Genomic DNA, 22167 nt, shown 5'->3' on the forward strand with positions numbered 1-22167 from the left:
ATGAGGTGTTTCTAACTAACTAAAAGGCAAGGGGGCGTGATGTCTTCGCTCTGACACTGTCTAATCAGCTGCGGACAGTGTCAGGGCGGCTTGCGCTGTGTTCCCTCCTGCGAGAACACACAGACTTGGTGTTTGTGCTGCAGATAACATGCGCGCGCCCTCACGCATGCGCGCACGGCCATTCGCTCGCACATCGACGTCACCACTCCCGCCGCCACGGAACGAGCAGAGACGAGGAGGAGATCTACTTACAGCCGTCGATGTGCGTGCAAACGGCCACGCACGCCCACACTATCTGCAGCAAAATCGCCAAGTCTGTGTGTTCTCGCAGAAGAGAACACAGCGCTAGCCGCCCTGACTCTGTCCGCAGCTGTCAGGGCGGAGACCTCACGCCCCCTTGCCTTTTAGTTAGTTAGAAACGCCCTATTCACTGTTCATTTACATATCAGGGGGCAAAATATAACGGCACCGATATGTAAATAACGGAGCGAGTTAGAAAAATAATTTTACGTGAGACAGGGTTTTGTGAAGCCCTGCCCATTAAATGCTGCACATGTTTGGGGAGGTGAAAGGTTCTCTTTAAGGAGAATGCCAGAATATTTATATTAGGCCCTGTTCACTGAGGAGGTTTTTTTTTTTTTTTTCCAGATTCTGACCTGCCTGCAAATTTTTGCAGCTTTTTTCGCCTGCGGCCATTGAGCACCACGGGCAAAAAACGCAACGAAAATTGCCTTGGCCTCCCATTGAAATCAATAGGAGGCGGTTTCAGACGTTTTTTGCCGCTGATTCCGACGTGGTTTCTGCATCCAAATCAGCGTAAAAAAAAACTGAACTGGGCCTTAAATTTAGGGACATAACTCCTTCGTTGCCTGGGGTTTCATGACATTTTTCTCCATTTTGACATACATAAATGAAGCCTCAATTATAATATGGAAAAAAATGAATATCCTCTTACTCATATATTTTCTGAAAGTAGACAGCTGGCACATTTTGAAAATGCCACCCACCACTGTTCATTCATGGTCGCCTTCATGGGATTTTGCATCAAAGTGTAACGTTTTGTAAAAAATTGCATAAAAATTCATATTTGTTGCTGAAAGTCTAACCAAAACTGAGTCTCCAACAAGCAAGACCTCCTAAAAAGTTTGAGATGTGCAGAGTTCATACATGCCACTTATGCCAGTATCTTAAAAAAAAAAACAACAGAACTGAAGAGACCAAAAATCTCTTTGATCCATATGCCGGTAAACATTGAGTCAGCAAATGTTCTGATCAGTTCCAGGGGTTACTAGATGTACGGCTGCATGTGCCATGCCTTAAAGAGGCTCTGTCACCACATTATAAGTGCCCTGTCTCCTACATAAGGAGATGGGCGCTGTAATGTAGGTGACAGCGGTGCTTTTTATTTTAAAAAACAATCTTTTTTCACAACGTTAGGAGCGATTTTGGTTTATACTAATGAGCTTTCTTAATGCCCAAGTGGGCGTACTTTTACTTTCGACCAAGTGGCCGTTATACAGAGGAGTGCATGACGCTGACCAATCGGTATCATGCACTCCTCTCCATTCATTTACACTGCACTAGCGATATAGATATATCACTATGTGCAGCCTCATACACAAGCCCTAACATTACTAGTGTCCTGATAATGAATACACATGAAATCCAGCCTGGACGTCGTGTGTACTCAGAATCCTGACACTTCTGACTCTTTTTTTGTGAGATTCCGGCAAGTGAAACCAAATCTCGTTTAGCTCCGTGATCTCGCGAGATTTGGTTTCACTTGCCGGAATCTCACAAAAAAAGATTCAGAAGTGTCAGGATTCTGAGTACACATCACGTCCAGGCTGGATGGTCATGTGTATTCATTATCAGGACACTAGTAATGTTAGGGTTTGTGTATGAGGCTGCACATAGTGATATAACTATATCGCTAGTGCAGTGTAAATGAATGGAGAGGAGTGCATGATGCCGATTGGTCAGCGTCATGCACTCCTCTGTACAACGCCCACTTGGTCGACAGTAAAAGTATGCCCACTTGGGCATTAAGAAAGCTCATTAGCATAAACCAAAATCGCTCCTAACGTTGTGAAAAAAGATCGTTTTTTTAAATAAAAAGCATTACTGTCACCTACATTACAGCGCCCATCTCCTTATGTAGGAGATACGGCACTTATAATGTGGTGACAGAGCCTCTTTAAAGTCCTTATCCACTTTTAATTTGTTCTATTAATTTATTTTTGGAATAGAAAATCATACAGATTTCTGATATGATTTAAAATTCAGATCACATACATTTCTTATCAGTAAAGTTGCCATCATGTGACCACCGGCATTCAGGTTGGAGGAGTATAATGCAAATTTTATTGAACAAATCTCCTAATGATAACAGATTTTTTTTTTTAGAAGTAAAAAACTCAAAATGCGCTGTTTCAAATTATTATGCACAACAGAGATCAAAACATTTTAAAGGTTGTAAAGAGAACTAAAATGATAATTGGTTGAATTTGCAGCATCAGGAGGTCATATTTACAGAAATCAAAAGCTCTTTCAATCAAAAAAAACTTAGCAGGCCAAGTTACATGTTAACATAGGACCCCTTCTTTGATATCACCTTCACAATTCTTGCATCCATTGAATTTGTGAGTATTTGGACAGTTTCTGCTTGATTATCTTTGCAGGATGGCAGAATAGCCTCCCAGAGCTTCTGTTTTGATGTGAACTGCCTCCCACCCTCATAGATATTTTGCTTGAGGATGCTCCAAAGGTTCTCAATAGGGTTGAGGTCAGGAGGACATGGAGGCCACACCATGAGTTTCTCTTCTTTTATGCCCATAGCAGCCAATGACACAGAGGTATTCTTTGCAGCAAGATAATTTTGCTACGGAAGGCACGGTTCTTCTTTTTGTACCACGGAAGAAAGTGGTCAGTCATAAACTCTACGTACTTTGCAGAGGTCATTTTCACACCGTCAGGGACCGTAAAGGGGCCTACCAGCTCTCTCCCCATGATTCCAGCCCAAAACATGACTCCGCCACCTGCTTGCTGACGTCGCAGCCTTGTTGGGACATGTTGGCCATTCACCAACCATCCACTACTCCATCCATCTGGACCATCCAGGGTTGCACGGCACTCATCAATGAACAACACGGTTTGAAAATGAGTCTTCATGTATTTCTGAGCCCACTGCAACCGTTTCTGCTTGTGAGCATTGTTTAGGGGTGGCCGAATAATAGCTTTATGCACACTTGCAAACCTCTGGAGGATCCTACACCTTGAGGTTCACGGGACTCCAGAGGCACCAGCGGCTTCAAATACCTCTTTGCTGCTTTGCAATGGCATTTTAGCAGCTGCTCTCCTAATCCTATTAATTTGGCAGAAACCTTCCTCATTATGCCTTTATCTGATCGAACCCGTCTGTGCTCTGAATCAGCCACAAATCTTTTCACAGTACGATGATCACGCTTAAGTTTTCTTGAAATATCCAATGTTTTCATACATTGTCCAAGGTATTGCACTATTTCACGCTTCTCGGCGGCAGAGAGATCCTTTTCTTTCCCATATTGCTTGAAACCTGTGGCCTGCTTAATAATGTGGAACGTCCTTCTTAGTTTTCCTTTGATTGGGCACACCTGGAAAACTAATTATCACAGGTGTCTGAGATTGATTACAATGATCCAAAGACACAATAGTATCCATGAGTTTCATTGAAAAACAAATAATTAAGTGTTTGACACTTAAATCCAATGTGCATAATAATTTGTGTAAAATAAAATGTGTATACGCAGTGCCCACCAAAAGTTCCGGAACACCCTCATAACTTTTGAATGGCTGGAGGTAGAGGGTTGAAATTTAGTGGGATTTGATGGGGTCATAAATTCTCCCAGTTAACGCCAAACAAAAAACACCCCCACCCCCTTTGGGGTGTTGGGGTGGGCGGGGTATAGCAAAATCTTAAAAGGCACGGGGGGGGTGGGTCGAGTGGGGGCTCATTTGAAAGCTCTTTTCAATATAAAAACGATGCTGCAAACGATTTTGAGCTAGGATTTTTTTTTTTTTTGCTGAGATATTTAAAGTTCTCATCATCATTATCAGCTACCGCCGGTGATAGCATTACCCAAAATGTACCGCAAGGAGGTCGCACAGTCGGATTTGCATCTCATCGGGGTGCTAGATTAATGTGAGTCCCCTTTGCCTCTGACTTTTGTGTGTGTGCGTGCGTGTACACAGCCCGAGATAAGGACCCCGGGGTTCGTCATTCCCCCAGTATTTAACGACTCCAAACCCTGTGTGTGTGTGTTATCCAACCAACCAAAGCAAGACCGAGGACATGCATTGTGTATTAGTACAAACCTAACAATTACTGTATTAAATCAAATGTTCGAACTGATGTCCTTCAACAACTTGACAGTGTCCTAAGCGAACGTAAAACGTGTCAATAGCGTTATTTATAACATCTGGTGTGATTGAATTCGAAATGTTCACTAATCTTTCCCGCTGCTCGTCTAAGTTTGCGATCCTAGTCTCATAGACTTTACTTTTTAAATACCCCCAGTAAAAAAATTCTAATGGGGTCAGATCTGGTGATCTCGGTGGCCATTCTATCGGGCCTCTTCTACCAATCCATTGATTAGGATAATTATCGTTCAGAAGATTGAGCTTGCAGAGAAAAATGAGCCGGAGCTCCATCCTGCTGATACCAAACATTGCGGAAAGTTTCTCCAGCAATATTTTGAATAGCCGGTATCACTTGGTTTCTTAGCAAATTGCAGTAATTTTCTTTATTTGTTTCCTTCAATGAAAAACAGTCTTACAATATGATTGAGCAATATTCCGGCCCAAACGTTAACCTTCTGAGGATACTGGGTATGACTGTCTCTCATCCAATGTGGATTTTCGTCTGCCCAATACCTCATGTTCTGTCGATTTACAGAACCGTTTAGTTTAAACGTAGCTTCATCCGAAAAACAGGTCCAGTTGAAAATCTGATGATGATCATCAAATAGTGTCATCATTGTATGGCAAAATTCCACTCTTCTGTCATAATCATCTTCAGATAGCTCCTGAACTAGACGTATTTTAGAAGGATGATAATGACGCCTCTTCAAAATTTGACGGACTGATGTGGCGCTGATATCATTTTGTTGTGCTCCACTGGAGACAGATGTCTGAGGATTATCATGTAGAGTGAGCAGAACATCTAAAGCTTTTTCATCATTACTAGCATGTTTGGGTCTTCCGGACCTTGGTGCGTCTTTAATGGAACCGGTTATTTCGAAACGATGAACAGTTCTTTTAAATGTTGACAATGAAATTGGATCACGGATAGGATAAGTGGCATTGAATAAAGCCGCTACGTCTCGATAGGATCTTATTTTTTCTTCGCCATACCCTCTTATCAATAAAGTGATCCTTTCTTTTTCGGTCAAATGCATTTTGTGATAGGACAATAGAAATGTACAAAAATGAAAATTACTCTCCGAATTAGCGCTCTCTGAAATTCACAAGCGACTACCGAAATGTGTACACATGAAATCATGTTACAATCATAGACAAGGTCCATTTTGTATAGCCGAGGCCGATTGTAATACATAATTTATAGTCACATTGATGTGACATTCCCAAGCTCACGCACACATGCGCCCACACACATTTAGGATTTTACCCGTGCTGTACATTTTGGGTAATGCTAACACCGGCGGTAGCCGATAATGAAGATTATAACTTTTAAAGTTAAATATCTCAAAATCGATGGCGGCATTGTTTTCGTATTGAAAAGAGCTTTTAAATGAGCCCCCACTCGACCACCCGTGCCATTTTAAGATTTTTCTGCCTCCAGTGTAGTACATTAATCATCCTTAAAATTCAGAAAAGCTGGCACTCACCAATCAGGATAAACTAAGCTGCCTGAACAAAATATTCCATGTGTCGACTACAAAATCCTCGGTGTCTCAAGCGCCGAGTTGCACATGCCCAAGATCTAGCTGTCCATTGGGTAAGGCCTTCACGTGTTCTCTGGTTGCTATGACAATGCACAACGCTGCGATAGCTGACGTAACTGCAGTATTGTCAAAGGCCCAATCAGCCGCACGATCATATTCAAGTAAGTGGTTATGTCGCGCTATCTTTATTAGGGGCAGATTTCCAATAGTATAGTCTAAATGGATGTATAAATACACACAATGTATCCAAGTCATGGATAATGTGTGTTGCTTTTCACAAATTGCTTGGAAATGCTTCCATTGAGGAAGTGAAACGTTGCATTTGTTGGGTGAATAAAGTTCAAGTTTTTTTGCTTTGAGTGCTGCTTCCGTTGCTCTATTTTTCTACGTATTACACGGGGAGACGTCACTCCTCACTATTTTGAAGCACAGCACCAGCCAAAATTGGTTTTCTGTCACAGTGCTGCTCCTACCTTTGTTCTCTATTTCTTGTGTGTGTGTACATATATATATATATATATATATATATATATATATATATATATATATATATATATATATATATATATATATATATATATACACACACACACGTCCTTCTTGATGATTTACAATATCATCAAAAAGTTAACTTATTTCAGTAATTCAATTCAAAAACTGAAACTCATATTCTATCGATTCATTACACACAGTGATCTATTTCCAGCATTTTCTTCTTTTAATATTGATTTATTATGGCGAACAGTTAATGAAAACCCCAAATTTTGTCTCTCCGAAAATTAGAATATTGGGTAAAAGTTAAAGATTGTAGACTCCTGGTGTCACTCTAATCAGCTAATCAACACAAAACACCAGCAAAGGTTTCCTAAGCCTTTAACTGGTTGCCGACACAGGACGAGTATGCTCGTCCTGAGCGGCGAGCACTTCGCGCATTAGGACGAGCATACTCGTCCTGTGTGACAGCCGTCTCTGTGTGCGCGATCGAGAGCGGGGCAACGGCTGTAATACACAGCCACGGCCCCGCTCTGACAGCGGAGAGGAGAGAAACATCATCTCTCCGCTGTTAACCCTTTGAACGCCGCGATGACAGCTGATCGCGGCGTTCAAGGAGAGGGGACTGCACATTGATCGCGTCACAGAAAATAACTGACGCGATCAAAGCCCACAACTCGTATGGCCAGACAGCCCAGGGTCCAGTGAAGGACCCCAGGGCTGTCTGAACATATTTCCTGTTGTTAGGGCATACTGAGGTATGCCCTAACAACTGCCTGTGTACGATCAGTAACAGGCTAATGTACTGGCATATAGATCTATGCCAGTACATTACAGTTACAAAATAAAAGTCAAAATGATAAATCCCTTTATGGGATTAAAAAAAAAGTTAAATGAATGTAAAAAAAAAATAATGGTAAATAAATAAATAAAAAGTAAATAAAATACACAGAAACACACATTTTTTCTATAATAAATCAACTTTTTAAAATATAAGTCCCAAAACATGAAATAATATAGACCTATTTGGTATCGCCACGACCGTAACAACCTGTACAACAAATGTATACCATTATTTATTATGATCAGTGTATGGTGTAAAAAAAAAATTATTACAACTGCTGCGCAACTGCTTTTTTTCTGCATTTTAATCTAATTAAAAATGTATAGAAATTAAACGATAATGTATTTGTACCAAAAAATGGTACGTACATAAAGTACAACTCGTCCCGCAAAAAACAAAGTCTCATACAACTACGTCTTACAAAAAATAAAAGCGTTATGAGCGTCGGGATGCAAAGAGGGAAATGTAAAAAAAATTGCTCTGTCCTCAAGGCTAAAATTGGCCGTGTCCTTAAAGGCATGGTGTCGCCCCAAAAACATGTTTTTTTTTTAAAATTTAAACATTTAGTGTGTGGGTGATTAAACATTGTTCAAATTTTTTTTATTTTTTTCGCGAGTCAGGAAATATTATAAATTTTTTCAAATTTTTCAAAATTTATAATACTACCCATTTTTGGTCACTAGATGGAGCTGTTTGGAGCTAGTTCCCAAAATTGCAGCATTGCAACATTGGGTTAAAAGCTATCGCTCTAGTGAGCGCTCAGCATCCCCCCCTCCTTTATCCTGGCTAGTGCCGGGATAAACGAGGGGTTTGAAAGGTTTAACCTGCTACACTGTGTGTCGCCATTTTTTGAGGTAACTCACAGTGTAGTAGGTTTACATGCAGTAGTAAACACACACAAACACTAACATACATTGAAATCGCTTACCTGCTCCTGCCGCCGCGGCCCGTCCGCTCCCTTTGCTGCCGCTGTCCCATGTGCACTTGTCCGGAAGCCGCGACCGGAAGTAGTAATATCACTGTCCGGCCGCGACTTCCGGTCCACAGGAAAATGGCGCCGGACGGCGCCAATTTCGAATAGGACTGTGTGGGAGCGGCGCATGCGCAGTTCCCACACAGACGCCGTACACGGCAGTCAATGGGACGGGAGCCGTTCGCAGTCCCTATGGGACTGTGGCTGCCGTATTCCATGTCTGTGTGTGTCGTTAATCGACACACACAGAAATGGAACAAAAAATGGCAGCCCCCATAGGGAAGAAAAAGTGTGAAAAAAAGAAACAGTAAAACACAAACACACAAATGAAAATAAACGTTTATATTAAGGCACTAACATCTTTAACATATAAATAAAATATTTGTGATGACACTGTTCCTTTAAGGGGTTAAAGAGGCTCTGTCACCAGATTTTCAAACCCCTATCTCCTATTGCAGCAGATCGGCGCTGCAATGTAGATTACAGTAACGTTTTTTTTTTTTTTTTTAAAACTAGCATTTTTGGCCAAGTTATGACCATTTTTACATTTATTCAAATGAGCCTTTCTTATGTCCAAGTGGGCGTGTATTGTGTGTGTACATCTGGGCGTTTTTACTTGTTTTACTAGCTGGGCGTTGTGAATAGAAGTGTATGATGCTGACGAATCAGCATCATCCACTTCTCTTCGTTACCACCCAGCTTCTGGCAGTGCACAGACACACAGCGTGTCCTCGCTCATCCGACACGATGAAGTTCCTGTGGGAGGAAGTAAGTGATGTCACAGCGTGATCTCGCGAGGACACGCTGTGTGTCTGTGCACTGCCAGAAGCTGGGTGGTAACGAAGTGAAGTGGATGATGCTGATTCGTCAGCATCATACACTTCTAATCACAACGCCCAGCTAGTAAAACAAGTAAAAACGCCCAGATGTACACACACAATACACGCCCACTTGGACATAACTTTAAACACGCACAGTTGTACTTAAGAAAGGCTCATTTGCATAAATATAAAAATGGTCATAACTTGGCCAAAAATGCTCGTTTTAAAAAAAACAAAACTTTACTGTTATCTACATTGCAGCGCCGATCTGCTGCAATAGGAGATAGGGGTTTGAAAATCTGGTGACAGAGCCTCTTTAACCTCTTCCCGCTCCTGGACGTACTATTAGGTCATGGCAGCTGTATCGTTCGCGCTCCATGACCTAATAGTAAGTCTCGGGAGTAACGGCCGTTTCGGCCATCCTCCCGACACATACAGGAGCTGTGACAGCTGCTGTCTTGTTCAGCAGCTGTCACAGCTCCTACAGCGGGGACCGATCGCTGTGTCCCCGCTGATTAACCCCTTAAAAGCCGCGTTCTATAGAGATCGCGGCTTTTTAGGGGTTAAGCTGCCATCGCCGGCCTGCTACGCGATAGCGGCCGGCGATGGTGACTATGGCAACCGGACACCAAACAATGGCGTCCGGCTATGCCATAGACGGAAGCCTAGTGGGTCCTGACAACGTCAGGACCCACTATGCTTGCTGTCAGTGAGTAGCTGACAGTTCTAATACACTGCACTACGCATGTAGTGCAGTGTATTAGAATTGCGATCAGGGCCTCCTGCCCTCAAGTCCCCTAGTGGGACAAAGTAATACAGTAAAAAAAAAGTTAAAAAAAGATGTGTGAAAATAAAAGTTTTAAAAGTATTAAAAGTAAAAAAAATCCTTTTTCCCTTATCAGTCATTTATTATTAATAAAAATATATAAACAAACAAATAAACTGTACATAATTGGTATCGCCGCGTCCGTAAAGGCCTGAACTATAAAATTATTTCGTTATTTATCCCGCACGGTGAACGCCGTAAAAGCAAATAATAATAAACCGAACCACAATCGCAATTGTTTGGTCACTTCACCTCCCAAAAAATGGAATAAAAAGAGATCAAAAAGTCGCATGTACCGAAAAATGGTGCTGATCGAAACTACAGTTCGTTACGCAAAAAATAAGTCCTCGCACGGCTTTATTGATGGAAAAATAAAAAAGTTCTGGCACTTGGAATAAGGGAACACAAAAAGTAAATGATTGTTTACAAAACGTATTTTATTGTGCAAACGCCATAAGACATAAAAAAAAACTATAAACATCTGGTATCGCCGTAATCGTATCGCCCCGCAGAATAAAGTGAATATGTCATTTATAGCGCACGGTGAACGCTGTAAAAAAAATAGAATAAAAAAACAATAGTAGAATTTCTGTTTTTTAGTCACCACGCCACCTAAAAATAGAATAAAAACTGATCAAAAAGCCGCATGCACCCCAAGAAAACTGCAATGGATTCCTCAAGGGGTCTAGTTTCCAAATTGGGGTCACTTTTGGGGGGTTCCCAATGTTTTGGCACCACAAGACCTCTTCAAACCGGACATGGTGCCTAATAAAAAAGAGGCCCCAAAATCCACTGGGTGGTCCTTTGCTTCGGAGGCCGGTGCTTCAGTCCATTACCGCACTAGGGCCACATGTGGGATATTTATCAAAACGGCAGAATCTGGGCAATACGTATTAAGTTGCGATCTCTGATAAATCCTTTTGTGTTATAAAAAAAATGGTATAAAGAGGATTTTCTGACAAAAAAAAAATGTACATTTCACCTCTACATTGCTCTAAATTTCTGTGAAACACCTAAAGGGTTCATAAACTTTCTAAATGCTGTTGTGAATACTTTGAGGGGTCTAGTTTCTAAAATGGGGTGTTTCATAGGGGTGTCTAATATATGGGCCCCTCAAAGCAACTTCAGAACTGAACTGGAACCTAAAAAAATAAATAAATCAGGCAATACTTGGCTTCTTACATTATACTGATAATGAGCCGTGCTCACCCCGAGATGACCCCAGTTTTGACCGTTTGTATAAACAGAGACCCCTATTAGACCGTTTCAGTGCCCTGTTTTCCCAAGCATTCACCCCCGAGAAGTGTATTTCTATTGATGAGTCCCTGGTACATTTTAAAGGGAGGGTTCAATACCGCGAGTACCTGCCGGGTAAGAGGGCAAGGTATGGCGTGAAGATGTATAAGCTGCGAGAGTGCATCAGAGTATACCTACAGATTTAGGATATATGAAGGAAAGGCCACCCTCAAACCAGACTGCATCCTGGACTACAATAGGTACATGGGAGGGATGGACTTGTAAGATCAAATCCTGAAGCCCTACAGCGCCATGCGGTGTGGTATAAGAAGCTGGCCGGGCACATCATACAGATGGCATTGTACAATGCGTACGTGCTACGTCGATGTGCAGGCCAGACGGGAACTTTCCTGGAATTTCAAGAGGTGATTATCAAGAACCTAATCTTTAGGGACCAAGAAGGGGGGGCACCCAGTACTTCTGGAAGCGGGGCCACACGCATCGTACCAAGGCGGCAACACTTTCCAGGAGAAGTTCCCCAAACTGGCAAGAAGGGAAAAAGTCAAAAGAGGTGCAAAGTCTGCTATAAGAGGGCGATAAGGGATGACACAATATATCAATGTGACACGTGTCCCGAATAACCAGAGCTCTGTATGAAAGTCAGTTTTAAAATTTATCATACATCCCTTGGTTTATAATTTACCCCAATTTTACTTACCCTGATGCACTCCGCACAGCTTATCCCCCCTCGTCTTTCCCCTCTGAGCCCTGCTGTGTGCCCAGGCAGCTGATAACAGCCACATGTAGGGTATTGACGTACCCGTGAGAACCCACATTAAAGTTTATGGGGTGTAGGTCTCTGGTCAAAATGCTCACTACACCTCTGGATGAATGCCTTAAGGGTGTAGTTATTAAAATGGGGTCACTTCTTGCGGGTTTCAACTGTACTGGTACCTCAGGTGCTTCTGCATACATGACTTCGCACTAGAAAATCCCCAGTAGGCCAAATGGTGGTCCTTTGCTTCTGAGCCCTCCCATGGGCCCAAACGGCAGTTTATCACAACAAATGGGGTATTGTGGCACTCAGAACAAATTGCGCAACAGAATGGGGTATTTTGTTTCTTGTGAAAATAAGAAATTTTCAGCCAAAACTACATATTATTTGAAAAAAATTATTTTGTTTTCATTCCCAGCCCAATTCAAATAAGTTCTGTGAAGAAACTATGGTGTCTAAATGGTCACATTACCCATAAATGAATTCTTTGAGGGGTGTAGTTTCCAAAATGGGGTCACTTGTGGTGGGTTTCCATTGCTTTGATACCTCTGGGGCTCTGCAAATGCGACATGGCACCCGAAAACCAAACCAGCAAAATCTGCACTCCAAAGAACACACAGCGCTCCTTCCCTTCTGAGGCCTCCTATGGGCCCAAACGGCAGTTTATTGCCACAAATGGAGTATTGCTGCACTCAGGAGAAATTGGGCAACAAAATTGAGTATTTTGTTCCCTGTGAAAATAAGAAATTTTGATAAAAAATGACATCTTATTGGAAAAAATGTAATTTTTTGAATGTCACAGCCCAATTGAAATAGGTGCTGTGAAAAAACTGTGCGGTCAAAATGCTAACAACAACCATAAATGAATTCCTTGAGGGGTATAGTTTCCAAAATGGGTCACTTTTGGTGGGTTTCCATTGCTTTGATACCTCTGAGGCTCTGCAAATGCGACATGGCTCCCGAAAACCAATCCAGCAAAATCTGGACTCCAACAAACATATAGCGCTCCTTTCCTTCTGAGCCCTCCCATGGGCCCAAACGGCAGTTTATCACCACAAATAGGGTATTGCCACACTAAGGACAAATTGGGCAACAAAATGGGGTATTTTGTTCCCTGTGAAAATAAGAAATTTTGATCACAAATGAAATTTTATTGGAAAAAATGACATTTTTTTCATTTCACAGCCCAATTCAAATACGTGCTGTGAAAAAACTGTGCGGTCAAAATGGTAACAACAACCATAAATGAATTCCTTGAGGGGTGTAGTTTCCAAAATGGGGTCACTATTGGGGGATTCCTACTGTTTTGGCACCTCAACACCTCTTCAAACCTGGCATGCTGCCTAAAATATATTCTAATAAAAGAGGACTCAAAATGCATTAGGTGCTTCTTTGCTTCTAGGGCTTGTGTTTTAGTCCACGAGCACACTAGAGCCACATGTGGGACATTTCTAAAAACTGCAGAATCTGGACAATACATATTTAGTAGTGTTTCTCTGGTAAAACCTTCTGTGTTATAGAAGAAAAAAAATGAATAAAATTGAAATTCAGAAAGAAAAATGAAATTTACAAATTTCACCTCCACATTGCTTTAATTCCTGTGAAATGCCTGAAGGGTTAAAAAACTTTCTAAATGCTGTTTTGAATACTTTGAGGGGTCTAGTTTTTAAAATGGGGTGTTTTATCAGGGTTTCTAATACATAGGCCCCTCAAAGCCACTTCAGAACTCAAGAGGTACCTTAAAAAAAAGGCTTTTGAAATTTTCTTAAAAATATGAGAAATTGCTGTTTATGTTCTAAGCCTTGTAACGTCCAAGAAAAATAAAATAATGTTCAAAAAACAATGCCAATCTAAAGTAGACATATGGGGAATGTGAACTAGTAACTATTTTGGGTGGTATAACCGTCTATTTTACAAGCAGATGCATTTAAATTCTGAAAAATGCAATTTTTTCACAATTTTCTCTAAATTTTGCAATTTTTCACCAATAAACACTGAATATATCGACCAAATTTTACCACGAACATGAAGCCCAATGTGTCACGAGAAAACAGTCTCAGAATCGCTTGGGTAGGTTTAAGCATTCCGACGTTATTACCACATAAAGTGAAATATGTCAGATTTGAAAAATGGGCTCTGAGCCTTAAGGCCAAAACTAGGCTGCGTCCTTAAGTGGTTAAAAGGACTGGTCTGCTGCTCAGTGTCCAAAGTCCTGTTTTCAGATGAAAGTAAATTTTGCATTTCATTTGGAAATCTCGGTCCCAGAGTCTGGCAGAAGAGTGGAGAGACATCAATCCAAGTTGCTTGCGGTCCAGTGTGAAGTTTCCACAGTCAGTGATGGTTTGGGGAGCCGTGTCATCTGCTGGTGTTGGTCCACTGTGTTATATCAAGTCGAGTGTCAATGCAGCCGTCTACCGGAACATTTTTATACCACTTCATGCTTCCCACTGCTGACAAGCTTTATGGAGATGCTTTGTATTCCAGCAGGACTTGGTACTTTTGGCAGTGTGGGCAGGTGCCAATACCTGGTTTAATAACCACACTATCACTGTGCTTGATTGGCCAGCAAACTCACCTGACCTAAACTCCATAGAGAGTCTATAGGGTATTGTCTAGAGGAAGATGAGACACCAGGCCAAACAATGCAGACGAGCTGAAGGCCGCTATCAAAGCAACCTGTGCTTCCATAATACCTCAGCAGTGCCACAGGCTGATCGCCTCCATGCCACGCTGCATTGATGCAGTAATTCATGCAAAAGGAGCCCGACCAAGTATTGAGGGCATATACTGTACATACTTTTCAGTAGGACAACATTTCGGTATTAAAAATCATTTTTGAAATTGGGCTTATATATACACTAAATTTTGGGTTTTCATTAACTGTTAGGGTATGTTCACACAAAGTGTTTTCAGGCGTATTTCGGGGCACATAGAAAGACACCCGTGAAAAATAAGTGCATGTCACGTCTTGGGATGTTTTTGGAGGTGTTTTTCATTGACTCTATAGAAAAACAGCTCAAAAAATGGCCGTAAAAAAAGCCGCGAAAATTGCCGGTGGCTTAAAAAACTTCTGAAAATCAGGAGCTGTTTTCCTTTGAAAACAACTCTGTATTTTCAGACTGTTTTAGTAAGCGTGTGAACATACCCTGCGCGATAATCAACATTAAAAGAAAAGAATGCTGGAAATGGATCTCTCTGTGTGTAAGGAATCTATATACCGTATTTTTCGGACTATAAGACGAAGTTTTTAGCAAGAATAAATCTTGCTAAAAAGTCCCTGCGTCTTATAGACCGCAGTCAAGGGACCTGTGCCTCATGACTGCTTAATTGCTTAACCCCTTCCCGACCCATGACGTGCCGACACATCATAGAGCTGGAGGTGGTTGATGTATGGAGGGGGCTCACGCGCTGACCCCTTTCCATACACTGCAGGTGTCCGCTTCTGACACGCTGCTCTAACGACCAGGAACAGCAATTTTGCTGTTCCTCGCAGATTAAAGGGCTTGTGCCATAAAACACATGTATCCCCTATCCACAAGACACTGCAGTAACGTTATAGTGTGTTTAAGTGGCAGCACATAGCGATATAGCTATATCGCTATCTGCAGTGTAAATGAATGGGGAGAAGTGTATGACGCTGATTGGTCACTGATTGGTCAGCGTCATACACTTCTCTCCACAACGCCCACTTGGCCATATAGTAAAACACGCCCAATTGTCCATTGAGAAACTCATTAGCATAAAGCTAATATAGGTCATAACTCCGTCAAAAATGATCGTTTTTCTAAATAAAAAACACTGCTGTAATCTACATTACAGCGCCGATCACATCATGTACAATATCGGCCAGTAATAATGTGGTGACAGAGCCTCTTTAAGTTTGGCTTGGCTAGTAATTTCCTGTGAAGCGCCTCATCTCTGACACCACACACGCGTCTGTCTCTTAATAGGGACTCTAAACTGTTATTAATATTGCAGTTTTCTGACAATCTGCGCAGCTTAGCAATGTAAGCTGAAATACTTTCACCTGGAAGGCGGTTCCTTTTATTATAATTCAAACCCCTCACCGTTTCAGATGGGGTATGAACAAAATGATTTTTTGACACTGTAATGATCTCCGTAAAAGAATAGTCACTGAGTTTAGCAGGGGACACCAGAGAACAGGCAATATCTTACGTCTTGGGGCCTACGACACCCAGCAGCACGGATCATTTCTGAATAGCATCAGATAATTTGTTTGCTTCTAGGTAAAGCCTGAATCTTTCAGCATGTGAATTCTATAAATATGGGCTTGAGACATCAAATTCCTCCATTTGACCGATGGTAGCCATTTTATAGTTGTAGTATTGCATAAGCTGAGCAGTCTAGTAACTGGAATTCAATATTTTCTTTAATCAAATGAACTGTATATAATCTTACTACTCACAGAATCCCACCCTCGTCACCAATTATGTTTAGTAATGAATTATTATTGAAAATGACAACAACAATATGTTCTTTTTACTGGTTAACAAAATGGAGTATGAGACTAAATACCAACAAGTCTACATAGATGAGAACGAACATACAAATAACTGACATAACTTTTTTTAAAAAGCCTCCCAGTTACAGTGCCATCTAGTGTCACTGGACAGACATAACAGCCAATACATTACAATACCATAATACTGTGACAGGGGCCTCCTGCACTATAATAAATGTATGTGAGCAGAATGTTTAATACATGTTTATTAGAAAACTATGATTGTCGCTTGTTTTACACTGAATCAGTCCGTCCCACGGACCTGACATCCTCAGTGTAGGCGGGTTGGACATGCAGGATCCACCTGTAAATGATCACATCTAAGTAACTTAGATGTGATCGATTACAGGTGGATACTGTGTGTCAGAGACCCGCAGGACCTGCCGACGCTGAACCCGTCAGGTCTTCGGGACTGACGGATTCGGTGTAAAACGAGTGATACAGCTGCGTTTCATAGAGACTACAAAACAGCTGTATCTCAAAGTAAAACAGTTTCGTTTTTTTTTTTTTTTAAATAAAGACGAATTACAAAGTTACACTAATCACACTGACTAATCTATTTATATAAAAAAAAAATGCCCTCAAAGGTGTACTTGGCCTTTCAACTTTCTGTGCGGTAGATTTGTAATGTGTTAACACTCTGACAGATTTCCTCTGTGTTTTTCAGTCACTCCACAAAGAAGTTAAGTTTTTGGAAGACCAACAGGAAACTTTTGACTTCAGATATAAGACTTGCCAAGTACAAAGTGAGTGATTTACTGAATTTTCATCTTTATACCATGTCTGGCTAACGAGTATCGATATTTTTTCGGTTGACTGAAGATTTCCCACTCCGCAGCTCCTTAACGGCTGCTCGTAGAGACCCACAAACACAATTCCACAATCCTTTTTGCTCTGGAAATTAGCACCTTCTTTCCGGGTCACATAACCGCTCAGGAACCCAAACTGCTGGTTTTCACATACCATGTGACTGGAAGCCGAGGCTGGAAATGACAGAGCATTTAAAAACGTGACCCTATGGGGGAAAAATAGCCTTTTGGGTGGAGGAAAGGCTCTTTATACTTACCTGGTCTCTGCCATTCTGGAGATCAATGGGGATCTTCCTATGGAGTGGGGCCTCCTTCTCAACTGCCTTTTCAAGTCCCAAGCAGCGGCTTCATGAGCCCCTTAGAAACTGGTATAGGAAATCACTCTCTGCATGCACATGTGTATCCTAATATTTTAGGCAAAAGAGGCAAATTTTCAAATTACACTTCGCCACACCTTTTTTCTCTAGACCATTCTCTAAACTGTTGAGGTGAACGTAAAGGTATTGAAAAACACATAGTAAATTTGGCGCACACCAGGCACTCCATTTTCTTCACGCATTTTCCAATCGCATTCTGACACATTTTACATCTCCATGCGTGAGCAAAACACGACAGTATTAGTTGAGAATTGCATGGCAGTATTATATGAGCACTGCATGCTGGCATCGCTTTGGATACACTGTAGCACGCTTATCTAGCTCATTTATAGTAATATTATTAAAAGGGGGTTTCCTGAAAAATAAAATGATGTACCACTGTTCATTACCTCTATACATATTTAACGTATCAATATGCTTACCGTTGCAATTCCGTCCACTTCTACCGTTTCTGGGCCGCGTGCCGCAGGGTCGGAAGTTCTTTTGTTTGCACGTTGCAAGGAGTGTGTCGACACGTGCTTGTGCACGCTCAACACTCCTCCCCCAACTCCTGTGTCGGTATGTCACAGCCCGGTCAAGCTAGAGTGGCCGTCTTCCTAATGCTACTGCCTCCCCTTTCGCTACTACTTTCCCCTACACTGCTCATCCCCACGTCCCCTGATTTATGTTGCTGCTAATTTATATAAAAATGAGAACTATATTTATATCTACTGTGACCTCTATTTATTGTTGGCTATGAATAGAGCTCACCGTAGATATAAATATAGATCTAATTTTTTCTCATTTTTATATAAATATGATGTGTAATGTGACAAGTTGGGGGACAAATTAGCTCACAGGATCGCTATCTCCAGGATGAGATGGTTGGCACACATAGAAAGTTCAATCCAACATGCTGAATAAGGGTTTAAACCAGCCGCAGATAGCTTTATTGTCTTCAACACAGCAAGCAGTGTTGCAGCAAAACTGTACAAAGTAAACCCTAGGCCGTCAAGCCTCTAACTAAACATGAAGTGTCCCTCACTAGGTGACATTGAGCTTTGTGCCCAGTACCTCAAAAACCTTCACAGTTTTACCTCACACGGTGGTGCCTCTCACAGGCTAGCATGCCTGTCTTCCCCAGACTGAGAGCCCTGTGTGAACAGCACACACCTGAATTAAAGAGCTGTCTCAGGTGAAGCTCCTCAGACAGCCCAAGACACGGACTGTATGGTGTGGAAGCCCACCCTTCTCCTTCACACTCCAGCAAACCAGGCCCTATTCCGGGTTTTACATCCAAGCAACAGCAGAGAAAACCCTATCTGATGTACATGCTCCCAGGCTGCTTAAAAACCTGACCGTTGCTGCACTGCTACTATATATATATCGGTCACATCATTATGGCCACCTCCTACTTTCGACGACGGTAGCCCGTGAAGGAAGTGATGTGTCGTGGGCTGGTTTGGTGGGTATATAAGGTGTGGGATAGGCTGTGTGAACACATATGACTCATTGTTGGCAAGGGTAAAAGGGGCGATTTATCAGAGTTGCAAAAAGGGATGAGTATTGGCTTTCGGGCCAAGGGTGGCAGTATTTCTCAAACGGCGCAGCTTGTGAACTCTTCGCGTGATGCTGTGATGAAAGTGTATCGTGAGTGGACAAATGGCACCATTGGGAATAACTGACGTGGAAACTGCAGAGCACCACGTGCCATTGATGTGAGAGGTGGGTGTCTGCTACTAAGGTGCGCGAGGGCCGAACAACACGCTACAGTGGAGCAGCGCACCGTGAAAATCAACCAGGGGGCTACCAGACGTGTGTCTAAAACAGTTCAGCGAACCCTACTGCGTGTGGGACTGCGACGGATGGACACTGCTACTATGCTAACAAAGGTGCGTTGGAAAAAAAAAAAAAGCTTCAATTTGAATGGCACTATTGTAATTGGACCACCAATGATTAGCAAAGATTTGCCTTCTCCGATGAGTCATGTTTTCTGCTTCGTTGAATGGATGGACGTTGTAAGCGTGTCAGACGAGAAACATCAGAGGACAAACATCCTACAACCATTGCTGGAAGAATACAAGCTGGTGGCGGCAGCGTTATGGTCTGGGGAACTTTTCCATGGCATTCTCTGGGCCCACTCATCCATGTGGAAGGCACTCTGAAGCGATTTGTGTATGAATCCATAGTTGCAGATCACGTCCACCCATACATGATGTTTGTCTTCCCTGGGGCAGATGGAATCTTCCAGCAAGACAATGCGACATATCACACGGCTAGAAATGTCCGACAGTGGTTGGAAGAGCACGACCAAGACTTCCAAGTACTTCCCTGGCCCCCTAATTCGCCAGACTTGAACCTAATTGAGCATCTGTGGGACCACCTCGATCGTCTTGTTCGCTCTATGGATCCTCCCCCACGCACCCTCCAGTAATTGTGGGATGCATCTTTGCAGAGGTATTAGAGAGAGCAATACTGTGCCGATGGGTGCCAGATGAAAGTATGCTGTTTAGGCTTTGTTCACATCTGCGTCAGGTCTCCGTTCTGGCGTTCCGTTGTGCGAGGGTTTCGTCATTTTGATGGAATGAATAGTACAGTTGACTACAATATAGATTCCGTCACAGCGACAGAACCCTCGTACAACTGAGACAAACCGAAACCATTTGCACCGAATCCGTCATCGTTGAAATCAATGGTGATGCAATTGTTTCATCCAGGGTTCTATTCTGACGGAAAGCTCTGACGGAACGACAGAACGGAACCCTGACGCAGATGTAAACAAAATCTTAGCTTGTTTGTGGCAGGGAGATAATAATAATACATTATTGAGTTGTGGGGTGTAAATGGAGGCAGGGAGAATGCTTGAGTTTAGGGAAGCCGCTGATGTAATGAGCCTGTAAGGGAGCCAGGAAAATGACATGTATGGTGTACAGGGAAGGGAGAAAGACTGTACACTGTATGTGTAATTTCCCCATAGGTGGGAGAATAGACCTCTGAATAGGAGGTAGGGAAAGTGAGAAGAGATGGAAGACTAGGGGGCAGAGAGATATGGATAGTGTAAGCCTGTGAAAGGGTGCATCGGACACAGAAGTTAGGCCGCAATGTTAAATGGATTTTTTTTTTGCTGAGGTGCGCACCCCGCTTGTGGATCACCCAGTGATCGGAAGTAAAGGGGGCTTTGTAGTCCGGAGATGGTTACTGACCGCAAAGTAGAGATTTTTTTAAATTTACTGCTCGAACATGAGGGGGTGAACAAAGAACAGATAAGCAAAGCATTTTAAGGTATTTTTTTTCTTTTTTTGGGAGGGTCGGGCTGTCTGGCAGCCCCTTTAAGCACTGCATTATGTTAGCTTTCATGGTGGTATTATTTGTTACAGTGTGACATTCATTTGAGCACTGTCTGTTTACACATGGGATTGAAATTGTGTATATTATGTCAGTGTAAGAGCACCCTATGAAGTGCAAATTACTAGAGATTGTAGATACCAAAAACTTTTCTGTTCAATCTGCTTTGTTTGGTTTCCCAATGTTGTGTAAAAAGTGAGATTTTAATGACTGTTATTTGTTGTGCCAAAGGTTTTCCATCCAGAAACTGTTACCCTGGTGCCGTCTATGAAGATTTTCTGACATCTTGCAGCTTTAATGTAAGTAATTGCTGCTTTAATATTTTTGCTTTTTCATTTACAGTAACGGCACATCCTCAAGATCCAGGCCTCAGGAAAAAGTATAGTGAGCTGCAGCAACAGCTGAATGAGCTGGACAAAAAACGCAGGGTGAGATAACGTTGGATGTATAGAACGTGGTGTTTCAACTGATTCTGCAAAATATATATCACTGTCTATAAAAGTCTAGTAAAGCGTATGGCAATTGGCTGTGGCTGCTGTATGTTTGATGCAGTTGCTGCATGAAATAGGTTTTCCTTATAATGCTTACCATATGTGCATTGCTATGCTGCAGTCAACAGCGGGCATTTGGCTTAGGGTATTTTCACGCGTGCCAGATTTATTTTCAGAAATTTCTGTGACTAAACAAATCTGCCCTTAATTTCAGTGTATGTGGCTTCACAAAGACCTATGATGTAGGCATTCCCTCGACCAAATCTCAAAAATTGTATAATAATGTATGCTAGATTAGGCACATAAGTTAAAATGAATGACTGTGTAAAGGATCTGCCAGGCACTACGTCTGTGGATACTCCCAGGGTTAATCAGTCGACACCTGAGGCCAGACCTCTTAGACTGACACCGGCTCCCACCAATCAGGGTGGCAGGCTCAGGAGTGGGAGAGCCTATCGCGGCCTGGTCAGTCGGAGTTAGCTCCGCCCCCTGTCCATTTATACCTGCCGTTTTCTCTTCCTCATTGCTTGTTATTCTTCTTGGATTCCTGGCCCCACTGCTGCCTTGCTCCAGCCTGCTTCTGCCGTGCTTCTGCCTTGCTTCAGTTCCCGCTTATCCTGCTTCGCTCTGCCCCTGGCTTGCTTCCTGCTCCGTGCTCCCGTTTGTATACTCCACTACATCCTGATCCTGACTGGCTCGTTCACCACTCCGTTTCCTCACGGTGTTCCGTGGGCT

At 42.3% G+C, this 22167-nt stretch overlaps 1 protein-coding gene across 3 annotated transcripts in view; it reads left to right on the forward strand.

Annotated features, from left to right (window-relative positions):
- The window catches only part of STAT2 (signal transducer and activator of transcription 2), a 118310-nt gene that overhangs the window by 19748 nt on the left and 76395 nt on the right, over window positions 1–22167 (forward strand). For all 3 annotated transcript variants that reach the window (XM_075852097.1, XM_075852099.1, XM_075852100.1), the window contains exons 6-7: window positions 17099–17177; window positions 21284–21369. In XM_075852097.1, coding sequence (XP_075708212.1) covers window positions 17099–17177; window positions 21284–21369 — 165 coding nt within the window. The remainder of the gene's footprint in view (window positions 1–17098; window positions 17178–21283; window positions 21370–22167) is intronic.

This window comes from Rhinoderma darwinii, chromosome 2, assembly GCF_050947455.1.
Source record: "Rhinoderma darwinii isolate aRhiDar2 chromosome 2, aRhiDar2.hap1, whole genome shotgun sequence".
NCBI lineage: Eukaryota > Metazoa > Chordata > Amphibia > Anura > Rhinodermatidae > Rhinoderma > Rhinoderma darwinii.